This window comes from Telmatherina bonti, assembly GCF_933228915.1.
Source record: "Telmatherina bonti genome assembly, chromosome: 2".
Lineage (NCBI taxonomy): Eukaryota > Metazoa > Chordata > Actinopteri > Atheriniformes > Telmatherinidae > Telmatherina > Telmatherina bonti.
In genome coordinates this window covers 15,024,167-15,040,541 of record NC_136620.1, presented here as the reverse complement: position 1 = coordinate 15,040,541, position 16,375 = coordinate 15,024,167, and the positions used below count along the sequence as shown (strand labels likewise).

Here is a 16,375-nt window from a genome sequence, read left to right as displayed (position 1 = left end):
ATCTTGAATCCAATCATAGAAAATGAAATATCTCCACGTGTCAAATTATTCATTGCTGAATCGATATATTGTATCATGATCAAATTTTCGATTTACAACCCAATGCTTGCATGTAAAACAAAATTTTCTTTAAATGAATGTGACAGGGATCTGTGTTATGCAAGAACTATGGCATAGTCGTGGCTCCATTTGAGGTGATTTATTTTGCTCTTTGATCCCGATCACAACAGTGCAGCGATATATACAGTGAAATATTTACAAAAATGTACAATATTTGCACTGGGTTCTCTCACCAAATGATTAAACAATGCCAGTAAATGCTCTCGAGTCCCAACTCTTCCCCCTCTGGGCTATAATTGAGCACCTAAACAGTCAGTCCTCTAAAACAGTAAATGGTCCATTTAAACAAATTAACATAGTTTTCCTACTTATTCCCAGATCTCGACACAAAAGATACAACAACAGAAAAATCAAATAAATAATAAACATTCCCAAACCCAAACCATCACGATAATCCCATGAATATAAAGAAAAATAATAAAGCTAACTAGCTCAGTGTGGTGTGTCAGTGAGTGACGTCACCGCTGCTTTTCCTAACCCTAACCCTGGCACTGACTTCTTAAGCACCGCTCGAGCGTTGCCTCTATTTGCATCAAACCATGATTGGAAGTGGACGACACACGGTAAGTAACAGCACAATACATTTCACGTTAGTGTTAGCATACACATTAGGTGTGCACCCCGAATCCTACGCTATATGCAGGTGGAAAGTGGATGTTGTCTGCTACCAGGTGTTTAAGTGTCGCATCGGTCAGGTAAGTGGGTGTGTTGTGTGGCAATGGGTTGTGACGTCTGTTGGCGGAATGCATGACAAGGCCAAGCTGTCACAATGAACCATTAAACTTTTACTCTACTACATGTCTTACTGTTGCCTTGGTTACTCTGAGATTATTCTATGGAACTGACAGCCCCCAGTACAACGACAGCTCTCATCAATCTTATATGTGATTGATCTGGCGTGAACAAACAGACCAAGAAGAACTGGTCTCAACCTGCACGCTTGCATGTCTGTGTCAAGAGAAATGTCTGTATGAAAGAATTAGAAGTCTCAGTGTGGATGTGACAATGTCAATGGTCAAAACTGGATTTTGACAGTTGACATTGAAAGCAGACATAATTATCTGCTGGAAATAAATGCACAGGCCTATTAACATTTACAAAAATGGCTGTTTATCAACATAGTTCACCCAGAAATCTACAAATACATGTTTAAGCTAGATCATGCAATAAAGAAGCCATATGTAAACATATGCTGTCTTCTCTGGACCAAAGTGGAAAACTGTGCTGTGGACAAATGGATCAAAACGTGAAAGTCATTCAGGAAACCATGGACGTCGTGTCCTGCAGACTAAAGAAGAGAGGGAGCATCCAACTTGTTATCAGTGTACCACTTAAAAGTTTGCATCTGATGGTAAGGAGTTGCATAATGCCTATGGCTTCAGTTTCCACATCTGCAAAGGGTCCATAGAATAATGAAAAGTACATGGAGGTTTTAGATCAACATCTACCCCCTCCCAGAGAGTGTCTCTGTCAGGGAAGGCTTTGCAGATTTAACCACCACAACAAGGTTTCACAGTAGCAGAGTCCAGGTGCTGAACAGGCCTGCCTGCACTCCCGACCTTTCACCAATACAAAACATTTGAAACACTGAAACGAAAACCCAGCAATGAAGGTTGGAGAGTGTTGATCAGTTAGAATCCAGCAGCAGACCAGTATGGGAAAATATTCCTCTACCAGAACTCCAGCAATGGGTCTCCTCACTTCCCAGATGTTTACAGAAAGTTGTTATAAGAAAAAAGCATGCTACACGACACTAAACAAAGAAGCCTGTAGCACTACATGTCAAGACAGGCGTCCAATTGAAGCATCTGCTAAATTACTATAGAATAGAATAGACTCTTTCAAGAAATGGTAAAATGTCTTAATTAATTAAAAAAAAAACTGTTCTGGCTTGTAAATAGTTGCATTTTTTTTTTTTTACACTTTCCACACTGTCCCAACTTTTCTGGAATTGAGGTTTGTTACGGCCCCAGGCCTCAGCTTCTTATGTAATTCAAGAAGACTCTTACAAGCAGATATCACACCTCTGCGATTGGCTGGCTCCAAAGGACCCAAATATAGAATATTAATATATAATATAGAATAATATATAATATTATATTAATATAGAATATTAAATCTTTTGTTTACCCCAATTACTCTTATGTATTTAATGTTGCTGCCCCTCCTCCCCTAGCAGAGCCGGGGGTTTGTAACAGGTTCTATCTGTGTTGGCGTGTTTCCAGTAATATGAATTTTTCATGCAGATATGTACTTTAAATCTTCATCTTCATGAAATTGGAATTTAAAAGTAATGATCAGTTTATTGATCCTATGAAAGAGGAATAAAAAAAAAAGAGTTCTAGTGGTGAGATTATTTAAGTAGAATTACAGGTTACTGATGAGTTTCCACCACAGGATAACAGGAGGGAGTTTAGTCAGAAATTCTGTTTAAATATGGTGGAAATAAAATCATGGAAGATCAAATCAGATAAAATACTGTCTCTCATGTAACGGTAGAACTGATCTACAAACAATAGTTGTGTCTGACTGACCTTATTGGGTGTGTTGTCCTTGTCCTCTGGTTCTGATCCTGTCAGGAGGATCAGACTCTGGCTCTTGCCCTCTCTCAGTCTCTTGGCCACCCTCAGCCTCCGTGGACCACACGGAGTCGCTTCCTGTCCAGTCAGAGGAGCGCTGACCTCAGGACCGGGCCCACGACCCAGCAGGACGGGAACCGCATCTTCCTTCTGGTGGTGCACAGCAGCGGTGAGGTCGGGGCTCGGGGTGATGGTGGGATAAGAGGGGGTGGTCTCACTGGGAGGTGTCATCGTGGTTAATGTCTCGGCAGGTGGCGTCAAGTCCCTCACATGGCCTGCAAGATGGCAGCTGGTGGCGGTTCCTTCTGTGGTGGCGGCATCATTACAAACGTTAGCATCCTCCACTGACCTTGTCCCCCTCTCCTTCTCTCTCTCCTTGTCCCTCTCCCTCTCTCTCTCCCTTTCTTTGGCCTCCCGGAGGGGTCGAATGAGATCTGCAATGGAGGTCCTTTTGACCTTCACCCCCTCCGCTCCTCCTCCTCCCTCTCCCCCGCCGGCCTTGGCAGCTCGGCCGACTCGAGCCCTCTTGAAGGCGAAGAAATCACCAAACTTTTTCTTGATATTTTTGGTGGGAATTGTGGTGGTAGTGGTGGTGGTGGTGGCAGTGACGGAGGTGTGGGGGATGGAGGATGTAGGGGGGGGTGGGACGTCAAGGGATGTACAGCATGTGTCTACAGATGTGACAGGAGAGGTGACGGGGGTGGTGGCAGGGGGGGTGGTAATGTCAGACAGAGAGAAAAAGGGTGTAGAGGCTGAAGGGGTGGGGCTTGACTCTGGGGGAGTGGCTTGGGCAGGGTTTGACTCCTCCCACTGGCCTTTTCTGCAGCAGGGAGACAGCAGAAAGAGCAACAGACAGAAAGACACTCAGTAAGTTGAAGACCTGAGTCACATGCTAAGCTCAGGAAAACAGAAGGAACCGTCATGCAAACAAAACACAGAGCAAAACATCTGTCAGTCTGCACGACCTCTTCTTCCACCACCAACCAGACTGGTAATCTGCCCACCACACAGAAAAACAACCAGGTCACCAGCCAGACTTCCAGGTTGATTCTAGTCATCTGTTTTTAATATACTAAATATGTTTTTAAAAAAAAAAATTCTAATCATTTTCTGCAGTTTCAGTTTATTCCTGTTATTTTGCGATATGAAGAAATACCAGCAACATTACCAGTGCATAATCCGACTGCAACTTTAAATGTTTAATTTTTAATAATAACTGAAAATGCATAAGATTTCCTATTTTTAAAAATAAAATATTAAATTTCACATTACCATAATATAATATGTCATTAGTAATATATCATTTATATAATAATATGATATATGATGACTAATTACAAATACCTTCAATAAAATTGTGGAATAAAACCAATTAAAATTGATTTCCTGTTTTTTTTTATGCTTATAAGTTGCATTCATTGCAGTTTTTTACTTTCAGTTCAATTCAAGTAATTCTAATGTCTTCAAAATATATGAATCTCTAAACTGTTTCCTTATTATGAAAATTTACTGGAATTTTACTAGTTTTCCCTTCTTTCCCCCGGTGTTTTTCCGACACTTCAGGAGTTTTACAATTATATTGTTTTTCTTTTGCACTAAGAAAAAAGAAAATTTCTCAGCTTGCACAACATCAGACCGGTTGATAATATCTACAGAGACAATCTGCTTACCAGGAGCCATCAGACCCGATACCTCTGATACGTTTTTACATTTCAAGTTTGACTTGACATTTTGATTCATAATTGTAAAACTCACATATTGATGTTAAACAGAAAATTCAATCATAAAAAAAAAAATCATAAGCTTCATCCCCAGTAGTTTGGTTTTAGGTTCTGTTCAAACACTGCTGAGCTTTCAATTTAAGGACTGACTAAGTGACTGCCTGAATGAAAATGCTACACAAGGAAAACATTCAAGCATATTTCTCCTAAACTGGGTCAGGTGCCAGATTAGGTCAACCTGCATTATTAATAACGAGAGATGGAACGTCTGTACGTGGCAGACAGGAGGTGAGTTTAAAAAACCCAAAGGGAAGCAGGGTGTGTGTCAGTGTGTTCATCATCATCGAGTCAGTGAGCTGCAAACATCACTGGTGCGTAAACATGACTGTTATATGAACACGTTGAGCTGTGAAGGAACCTTATACAGATCATCCTGTCAATAATAAAATGTTGAGTGAAACAGCTTAAAAACCAAAACAAATTAAACATTAGTTCATGTGTTTTAGTGTGAAACAAAGTCCAACAAAAATAAAGAGATATGAGACTTCCTTAGTTCTGGAGAGAAAAGGAAACAATAAACGCTCGGAAATCACAAAGATTATTTGAGAATAGATTCATTCTTTCATGACTGAAAATTCATGATTAAATAATGAATTTATGAAACTGTCTGTTGTTCCTCAAAAGGTGTTTATCACAGAAGTTTGTTAAACTGAAGCTGAGACGGTCACTACGCTGCATATCCAAAGCTTTTCTGATAAACTTGTACATTATTATCTTGTTTTTGGATTCCACTAGGACTATAAGCCAATGTTAGGCTTAGCCCAATAATCATTTTCACCAAAGCGCTTGTTAGAGAAGCTTCAGTGTCCTGAGTTTACTGAACTGACATGACGCCATCTGGTGGAGAGAAAACACACTGCAGCATCACTTTGCCCCTCAGGCTTAGATGCAGCTTTATCTGGAAACACTGACCTGACAGCAGCTCAGCTTTATTCTGATCTCCTGATATGATCAGCTGTCAGAGGATAAAACATACAAGAGCAAATTTCTTTACAACACTGTAACACCAAGTTATTATTTTTTTTTTATTTTATTTTACATCAACATTGTTTCATTACCAGAAAAACTTTGTTCATCTGAACCAAATGACTACAGACCAGTTTCCCTAACATCTCACATAATAAAAGTCCCCCTGATATTGTTACTGGCTCATCTCAACAAGCAGATCAACACCTTTTAGGAACCATTACAGTTTGCTTATCGTGATGGGCTTGGAGTTGAAGACGCCATCATCTACCTGCATCAGAGAGCCCAGTTTCATCTGGACCAATCAGGCAGCACTTAAAGGATCATGTTCTTTGATTTCTAAAGTGCTTTTAATACAATTCAGCTGCTCTGTTATGTGAGAAGCTCCATAAATTCCAGGTGGATATCTCCACAACCACCTGGATTTATGACTACCTAACTAACAGTATGTGAGACTGAAAGACTGTGGTGGAAGAGGTGGAAGTTGTGGAGAAATACAAGCACTTTGGATTTCAGCTGGACAAAAGACTACGTTGAAATACAACAAAAAGGCTATTTACAGGACGAGTAAGAGGTAGGATTGCCAAGATTGGACAATTAGTCATGATTACATCGACTAATAAAATAGTAGACCACTAATTTAATAACTGATGTACTCCTTCATATTTTAACCTATTTTTCCTCTTAAAACTGCTGTTGTACCTTCTGCAGACTCTGTCTGCCTTTCTGTCCTTGAGGCACATGCGCACTAGAGGCATCCAGGTCAGGGGGATGTCACGGGAAAAGTGACCAAACAACAGTACCATGGGAAGCTGGCAACAAGGTTAGAGAGCATTTTATGAAAAATTCAAGAGACACATGTGTAAAGCCAAATCTGTAAGGCAGAATTTTCCCTCTACAGCAGTACAAAAGCTGGGAAAAAAAAAAAAAAAACAGTTCCAAAACTGGAACAAATCCAGTTTTGCAGAAACGTAATGAAGGTGAACGAAGGCCAATTGAAAAGAGAGACCTCGGTCTCACTGTGAAACAGGGTTGCTGCATTTGGACTGTATCACCAGTCTGAACATGCAACCTGCTATCAGGACTCAGTTGGAGGTGACACCGGACTCTCTTCACCACAGGGAACATTTGTGTTTGACAGAAGTTAAAGTATCCTGAGTTACAGTCCGTTTACTGTGGATGTTAAAATCCGAGATGAAAGTACACTGTACTGTCTCCATGGTTACAATCACAGAGGAAGAGGAATCCAACAACACACCATCCTACATGTCCCATGATGCAACACAGATATCTACTGACTTCATGAAAATGAACTCAGTCCCTCAGCTTTTCTGTAGCTGTCTGCAAATGTAGCTAAAAAAGAGAGAAATAAATATATTGATCAGAAAAGAAACAAAGACGTCTGTGTACAACCACCCAGAGAGAAGATGGACACCACTGAAGGGATTTTTTTTATTTACATTGATATATTCTAGAGTTTGTCTGTGTGTGTTGGTTGGACTCACAGTGCATAATCAGGGATGATTCTTTTGGTGAAGAATTCCTCTACTCCTTCATCCACTCTGCCCATCGCTTCGCTTTCCTCATGCTCTTCCTTGGACTCTGACTCCTGGAAGAAACAGAACTGTCACGTTCCAAACACGTCTCACTGTCATGTTACAACTGGTTGATAAGCTGTTTATCAAACATCTGACAAAACTGAAAATCCTGAACTTCGAGTACCAGCTATTAAAGATGCTGAATTAATCATTTGAACATTGATCTAAGCCTGTGATGAATTCTGTTAGAATATGGTCTAATATCATTTGCAGCCAAGCTTGTGCAGAAAACATCATAGGGTTTATATATTTATTGGGTGCCTAAAATCTAACCATTGGCTACAGAGACATCTCTCATGACATCTCTGTATGGCTGCAGAGTGTAAACTTCAGTCCTTTACAGATTTAATGACGTTAGAAAAGTCAGAACATATTGATTTGTAAGCTCCATCCACGTCAGTGATGACCAAATATAACCAACTGATGAATCATCATATTAGATAAATGGGACTTGAGACTAAAGATGCATCATTAAAACCTGCTGATGAACCCGAGTGTGTTAATGTTTCCTGCCAATCACACACTGACCACTGGTATCACTTTAATTGAACAACATCAATAAACTGAATAACATCACTCAGTCAGGATGGAGACTTACAAATGACAGGAACTGAAAATATGATATAATTAATTAATGAACAGTCTCATGTATATCCTTTAATTGGCATTGATACACTGGAAAGAAACACATCAACATTATATACATTCACTAATTTGAGGGCAGCGTTAAGACAAACATGGACATCAGGAAGTGCTGAAGTTAAAACACCCGACTCCAGATTTAAGAGACATTAAATAAAACATTGATGTTGATCTCAGATCAGCCTTAGAAATGATTGATTCTCTGCTGTTAGAATGGACCAAGAGTACAGAGAATAATATGACTTCAGATGGAATGAACTGTTTTCTTTTTTGTAGTTTTTTAAGGAATTTAGGGAAGAGGTGATTTGAGCTGACAGGAAGACGGTGACTCATGTTATGATGCAGGTATGCAGAAGATCATCTCTAACCCCTTAACAGACCAAGCCTTGAAGCAGACATGCCACAGCTGGGTGATACTGTCAGCTAAAACATAACAACTGGAAGACTGAAACCATGTTTCCAGAGCTGATGCGTTTATTTCTGTCATGAAAACATGAATCTTTTCCTGCCTGGTTCAGCATCCTGCAGCTCAATGTCCGTGAGTGTGCTGCCAATTTGATCTCTGTGTGACCACCATTATCTTCTAAATGATAAAGATTACCATGTCATCTCAGACTGAAACATGAGCATGTTCATTTACCAGATCAGCGTTGAGATGTGAAGGAAACATGAAGCATCTGACTGTCGGAGCAGTGAGACATGAAATGGACTTTTCTAATATGGACTGAACAGAAAGCACTGCTAGCGCAGGACTCTTGAGGTGGTAAACAGAATTCTAACTGGGTCAAACCCAGTCAGTTCAATTAAGGATATTGGAGAAACTGGAGCCAATCCCAGCAACCATTGAGCGAGAGGCAGGGTACAAACCCAGTGTGCCAAAATTCCCTTACAAAAACAACTGCAGCTGCAGCTTTGTTAAAAAAAAAAAAATTTTTTTTAAAAAGGCTTGAATTGGTGCCATTTCTTTGTGCACTGTCTTGAAAATAAAAAGTAAACTGGTATGGAAAAATGTTAGCACCCCCCCAACCCCTTGTTGTTTTTCATTATGTGATTGGCCTGGGTAATTCCTAACCTCCACCCTGCTGCAGGAGGAAAAGTGGGCATTTTATGGGCGCATTTCAAGTAGCCATTATTACACCATGCAATTAGGAGCAGCTCTCTGAAAGTTTGGAAAAGAGGAAAAACAAAAGAAGTTTTAAGGTAGTCACGTGGTTTTGTCGAGCATTAAAATGTAGTTTTCATCTGTACCAGCTGACAACTAGCTAAGCCTAAATAAAGCAATTTTCCCATAATTCCAGCTAACAATTACAAGCACGTTTAGCCATGGGTACATTCAACTCTGCATACACAGCAAGTATATGCAATGTTTAATTATGTCTGTGTAAATACTTGTTGCTAACAACACAAGTGTTCTGTGACCAAAACATTCAATACTGGAGATCACCACTAGGGGAGCGGTAAACAGCGCTAGAGAACTCCGAACTAGTGACAAGGTCAGTCTGTCGATAAAGATGTGCTTCCAGGGTATTTCAGTAAGCAACGGTTTACCAATGCTAATTAGGCACGAGTGTTTGTCACTGCGCAGCAGGGAGAAACCATTATAAAAATACTGGTAGTTGCAAACAAGGTCCGAAAGGTGCTCTTCAAAACTATCCACCATTGTGTTTACCCACAATCTCTTGTTTATGTTCTATGTTGCATAAGTGCCTCTAGCATTCAAGTCAACATTGCATCTCAAACATGCAACACATTACCTTACATCAACGTGTGCAGCCTATGTGCCAAATGTAAGAAGTTTAGTCAGTACGTGATGAGAGAGTGTACAGACCACACACCGAGAACGCTCCTCATAACCTGTTTTCCTCTGTTTTACAGTTCTTGCAAAAATAAATATGTTGCACGGGAGATGCTCCATAATTTTCAGCAGTGTTACACTTAGTAAATTCTATGCAGAGATTAGGTTTACAAAATGCCTGCGTGTACAAAACGTCTCCCTCTCGGCTAACATTAGGGACAGTTGCTAATGTTGTTTTTCCAGGTTTTACGATTTTGTCAATGTAAACACTCTCAACTTAGTTATGATGTTATTCTCACTTCCGACTTCTGACCTCTGAGTCAAATCAATCGCAGCATTAAACTAAAATACCCCCCCCCCAAAAAAAAGAAAGAAAAAAAAAAGAAAGGCCAAACAATATTGCTGAGGCTAATGGCTCCACTAAGATGAAAACGTCTTTATGAATTTTGGTCACTGACAGCCACTGTACTTTGTCTCCAGGTACAGCTATTTTAATCTTTACCACTAGATGTCAGTAATTTTTACACACTGTACCTTTTAAGATGACTTTTTTTTTTTAAATTCAGAAAATACAAATAAAGATGAACTAAATTAATTAACTCAAAAGAATTAAACTGGTCTGGTGTAAAATATGGCAAGTATGGTGGTCACCGAGTTAGACTCCATTTTAGTGGGAAAAAAAAATTAATGAGTTACTGACTAACCTGCTCGTAACATCTTACTGACATATTAGGCCACTGATTTAGACATCAGGAAAATCAGTTATTATAAGTAAATAATGATTAATGGAATGAAAGTACCTGCAGGATGTGTAGAAGAAGGAGTTTTTGCATTGTCAGATAAACTTTAAACAGTAAAGACGCAACAGACTACCCTTGTTGGAAGCTACAGTGAATGTATGATGAGCCTGCTTCATATCTGTGAGCTGCAGTAACAGTGGAGCATTTCCTGTTGACCACTGCAGCATTCATCTGCATCTTCCAGCTCTTTATGGTCCAATGAAAATAATGTTCGTTCTGGGCCTCCTCCCTAACAGCCACCTGTCTCCATGTGCCTCATGCCAACATGTTTCTCCATCACATAACCATACTCCTCGCTTTTCTCGCTCTCCTCACAGTAACACACGTACATAGACAGTACTGTTTCCACTTCTACAGTGATGTTGTGGGTGTTCATATTACACAAACTGTCCTCTGAAGAGCTGCAGATCATCAGGGATAAGAAACTCTAGAATAAAACAAGCACAACCTTTCATTTTTCCTGCTGCTCTTTATCACTTCCATTTTTCCCACACTGTCAGATTCTGAATTGTTTCAACCCAACTCGGCTCCAATCATCTCGCTTATCAGTCTGATCTTCATTCCTTAAAACTGTTTTGGGTTCTGTCATTACCCCTCATCCCCATCTTCATCTCTTCCTGATCCCACCACCTATCTGCTCATTCACCACCAGGGTGTAGACTCTGATGAGGTCCTATCCTTCTTTTTCGTTTTACTCACATCCTCAGTCCACCAGGATCACACATAAGAATCAAATTAATAAACAAAACTGTTTCAACTCTTGGACATCAATGAATTTGATCAGCAGTCTCTCCTTTATTTCCAGAACAGTTCTATGTCATAGAGTTGATCAGGTTGATGCGACTCCCAAGCATGAAACGTAGATAAAACAGAATTAAATGCTTTACAAATGTCATCAACTTATTCTTTCTTCCTGTTGTTCTCCTGAATCTGACTGCGGCTACACATCTGTACAAAGGTAAAAATGCGACAACAAAAGGCTGGAAAAGTAACTGGCACAAATCAGAAACAACTGGAGAATCATTTGACAAATAATCAGGGTTATCTGCAACAGGTCAGTAATATTACTGGGTGTAAAAGGACCATTTTGGAGAGGCTGAGTGTCTCAGGTGTAAAATGGGCAGAAGGTCAACAATCTGAGACAAATGGGTCGAAAAACTGTGACCGGTTTCAGAAAAATATTCCTCATTGAAAACTGTGAAAACTTTGAAAACTCCATCCTCCATGGTGTATAATATGATGAAAACATTCAGATCATCAGGAGGAATCTTTTTGTGCAAGACATTGCAGATTTCAGCAAGACAATATTAAACTACATACTGCATCCAAAATGTTTCACAGGAGAAGAGTCCCAGTGCTGATCTGGCTTGCCTGCAGTCCAGATCTTTCACTAATGGAATATATTTGGCACAACATGAAACCAAAAATTCAGCAATGAAGAACCAGGTATGTATAGCAGCTAAAATCACTTACCAGAATGGGACAACATTCCTCTCCTAAAACACCAGTAACTGGATTCCTCACTTCCCAGATGTTTACAGACAGTTGTTAAAGGAAGAGGGGATGCTACACGGTGCTAAATGTCACCCTAGAACTACTTTTACAGATGTGCTGCTGCCATCAGATTCATAAAGAACTAATATTTTTCATGAAACAGTAAAATGTCTCAATTTAATCATCTGATATGTTGCTTATGTTCTGTTGGGAATACAGTATGGGTTGATGAGATTATTAAATCATTGGATCATTATTTATTTATAATCCACCCAGCACCAGATTTTTAGGAAGTGGATTTAGGGTTGTACATATGAATGTGTTTAAACGTCTTCATGACTAATGCTAATGTGTTTGCTGCATTTTCATCAGTTTTGCACTTAAATACTACACAATTTAAATCAGTCTCATTAATTTATATATATATTTTTTTGATTATATTAATAGTTCAAAGAACTACTATTTCTGAGTCCTAAATGTTCTTATAATGTTATATTTAACTGACTGCTGCTTCAGCAACACTCTGATAAAGGTGGAGGATGGATGGTTGTTTCAGGAAGGATGCAAGCATTAAGGCAGTCTTTCCACATCCTTTTCTATTATCTCAGCTATAAGAACGATCCCTCCATAAAAAAAACTTATCTGCACCTCACAAAATCAACCTTCTGTATGTGGACTTAATCTCCACCAGACGTCTACATGTCACCTCAGAGCTCTGTGGGTGCATGTCATCTCTTTTCTTCAAACTTCCCTCCCGAACAACTCAAAGAAAGTGGTGATGAGGCCAAATATCCAGTTATTTCTTGTTATTTCTTCAGAGATTTATTATGCTCATGAACATTTTTCATAGTTTTGTTTTTTTCTAACCACTTCCTTCATTTATTTCCTTTCTTTTCCAGCTGATGAAGGACATTGATTTCAATAGATGTTCTTGTACACGCTAGAGTAAAATATTTGTGTTTTGTTTGTTTCCTGTCCTCTTCATCCCCAACAAGTCCTGACACATTCCTGGCTCTAATGGAGGGTTTCGTCTTCACTATCACCTCATACAACTCAGGATTGGGAATTGCATCAAAGAGAATTCTGGCTGCCATAGTAACACTGTCTAATATTAATATAACAACAATGAACTGGATTAATTTAGACAGTGGATTTTACCTAAATGTACTGAACTTATAAACACTATCTTTGGTTGCAAAATGATTCAATAAAGCTGAAACAGAACTGATTTGTTCCATGTTGAAGAACCCCGTAGAACCTCAGCAGGAAGAAACTTCAGAGTTCTGATCTCTGAACTGGGATCTGACGCAAAGACCATGTTGTCAGTTGTATATGTGGGTCATATCCTTCACATCCTTTAGGTCTTACGTTTAGTCTGAGTAAGAGCTCAGTATGCTTCCTGTAAAGGTTTGAAGCAGCATCTCAGTGGAATGGCTTTTTGTGGCAACATAAATGTTTTATGTTGAACCATCGGAGCGTGAAGCTGCAGAGAAGCTTTGTGAAAAGCTTTCTTTTAGCTGATGAGGGCTCAAAAACTTCTGCCACCAAAACAATACTTTTCTGCCAACAGCGACACTTTATTTTGACACTTTTAAAGAAAAACTAAACACTGTTATTTATCTTATTTGAATGGCATAACATTTCTGACTGTACATGGTCCAGCGTTCACTATTCTCCTTCATGCCGGTGTGCAAATACATAAACACATGCGCAAACACACACTCCCACCAGTGGGCAGAGAGTGTGTCAGAAAATATGTGCCAAAAATAACCAATAAAAACCACCAACAGGACTGATACTGCAGTCCTCGTTTAAAGCTAATCGCCAACATCTCTGCTGTCTCCTCTGCGGGCACACATGTGCGTTCTAGCATCAGTCTGTGGTGCAGCTGGATCGCTCAGCTAAACATTTTCCAACCCCCACTCAATTTATGATTGGTTAGAAATGTGTCTGATTGAGTGCAAAGCTACAATCCTCTCACATCACTGGCAGATTATGGGCACATTTACATCAGCCTTTTTTAATTCAAATCAGAGTCTGTTTGCTCGAAAGTCCGCTTCGTTCGGGGAGCTGTGAATGCACCAAATGAATTTTGATTCAGACCAAAGAAGCAGTCCCCCTACAAATGCAGGTCTCTGCCCGTTTCAAGCCGACCAAATACAGGAAGCAGACTACAAAAAAAGGCACTTCCTGCATTTGAAGTAGTATTGCATTGTGGATAAATACATAGCAATCGCGTTAAGGGTCCTCTGCCTCGTCCGTTGTTAATACTGCGTCCATTATTGCTGTGTATTTCTGCAGTATACTTCCATGATACAAGATAAAAAAAAAACACAGCGCTAGTTTTGTCTCCATGTTTAACTTTCAAGTGGAGGAAAAAAAGTTTTCTTCTTCACGCAGGTCTTGTCCTCTCTTTTGCTACATACTAGTGCAGCGCCACCTTTGGTGGGAGTGAGAATATATTATTGTAAAGGTTTGTTTGCCCAAAGTGCAGCGTGAATGCGATCTCGGTCTGCATGGATACATCCCTCCACAACTGAGTCGAGTCCCCAATCAGACCGAGTCTAGCGGACTATCCTGATGTGAATGGACTAGTCCATGGAATGCACCCTAACTCAGTGTGACGGTAGCCCATTAGAGCACACATCACATTCTCTATTGTAAATGAGACTGCATAATTAATTCACAGGAAAAACTCTGAGAACTGGATTTCCGGCATCGTTCCAGAATACTTTAAGCCCTGATCACTGTTAGTCCAACTTTCGGATGCATGTAAAGAGGACAATCCAGTTTTGTGGGAACTGAATAATTCCTGCATGTCTCCATTCACTGGAGTTGCGTTTCTGCATTTTTTTGCAAAATAAAAGCAATATTTTTAAGTTTCAACAAACAAGAATTGCGATTTGGAGGCATTTTCATTTAACTGTGTTTAGAGCATAAGCCTCAGTTCTTGTACAATCTCATTTGGCTGATGAAATTGGGGTTTTCTACTTGTTGGTGAGAATTTGCTATGGCTTTTCTAAGCTTTTCTCCCTCATTTTCGTTTCTAATACTGAGAAATTTGCTGTTGTTTGTTCCATACTGCGCCATCTTTACTGGAAATGAACTGGCCCGACCCCCCGTGTCACATTTGGGGGACGCAAAGAAAAAGTGTTTCCATTACACTTTTCTGACATATTTCTATGTGGAAACATCTGAAAAATCACCTCATGAGAGCGTAAAAACTTTCTTTTTTTTTTCATAATGTAGGGTTTTCAAAACATGAGCGTTTTTTTCTTTTTTCTTTTTTGGTGATATTTAGTTTTTGCCCAATTTTAGGTGTAATGGAGACACAGCTTGGGACACAAAGGGCCGCATTCATCAACTATGTTCACAAAAATATTTGTATATTGGCCTATGTTGGATATCCAGCTCCATCTGCCAAATGTGGTTTTTAACAATAAATATTTAGGCACTCTGACTTCGGGAGGTTTTCAAAGAGATGCACCCCCCATCAACGGCTATTTCTACATCCGTCTTGTACTCTGAACTCTCCCCAGACTGAACAAGTCAATTCTATGTTGAGTCTTATACTATCTCTTGCTTTGTCCTTGTCTTTCCTCTTTTTCTCCCTTTCCTCCGATAATGTCCTCTTTAATTACTTTGTTGAATCAGACACTGTGTGCATTTAAAACGGTCAGTATGTTATCTGCCTTTCAGCATATTACATAGTAGTTTTAATCAAAAAAATTTATTACGTTGCCTTTTTACTGAAACTGAGAACAGCCTTAACATTGTAATCTTGTGATGACAAGATCATTTGTCTTGCGATAAGAAAATTTACTTTCTAGAGATTAGGGATTATTCTCTTGCAGGTTTGCGGAGGGCTGGGATCAATCCCAGCAGCTACTAGTCCATCAATTTCTGCAGGTTCACCCTCACTTCTGTGGAGCATCTAGAGATTCAAATCAGCCCAACATGCATGTCTTTGGACTGTGGGAGGAAGCCGTGGTACCTGGAGAGAGCCCACATATAAATGGATTGAATATGCCAACACACTCTGATAAAATAACAAATTACACTGTTTTTTTGTGAGTGTGTCTGTGGTGTACTGGGAGCAGTGCTGCTTTCCAGTCTACCTGCTGCTGGAGTCAAGGACCTGTGATAGCTGTTGTTGACATTTTGGGTGAAGCAGTCTGTCTCTGAAGGAGTTCTGCTGACCTGTCAATGTTTGGAAAGGTGGGCTGTTCTTTAACATGGGTTAGTGCTTTCAGACATCACCCTTCTCTCTCCCACCACCTAAACTGGGTCCTAGGAGCATCCCAGTATAGAACTATACTGTAGTACCGCAGTACAGTCAAACCAGCGTTGGACAAAAGTTGAATATGTCAGACGGAGGAATGTCCATCATTAATTAATACAGCCAACTTTACCTGTACGAGACTGACACAGGCTGGAATTGCAATGTCATGTTATGCAATGTTTTCCCAACAACTCTTTTACAGAATTCCACATACACATGCCACAGTTTGTTGGTCTCCCAGCTGTCAGTTTGATCACTGAAATGAGGTGGAGCACAGTAACTGTTATGACTGTCTCTAAAACACCTCAGGTACACAAG

The 16,375-nt window shown here is 39.8% G+C and overlaps 1 protein-coding gene across 1 annotated transcript in view; it reads right to left on the bottom strand.

Annotated features, from left to right (window-relative positions):
- carmil2 (capping protein regulator and myosin 1 linker 2) overlaps positions 1-16,375 on the bottom strand; it is a gene marked incomplete at both ends in the record, with an annotated part of 56,456 nt that overhangs the window by 11,452 nt on the left and 28,629 nt on the right. Inside the window, 2 exons of the mRNA XM_079256338.1 lie at positions 2,655-3,519; positions 6,952-7,055. Of these exons, the coding sequence (XP_079112464.1) occupies positions 2,655-3,519; positions 6,952-7,055 (969 nt within the window). The remainder of the gene's footprint in view (positions 1-2,654; positions 3,520-6,951; positions 7,056-16,375) is intronic.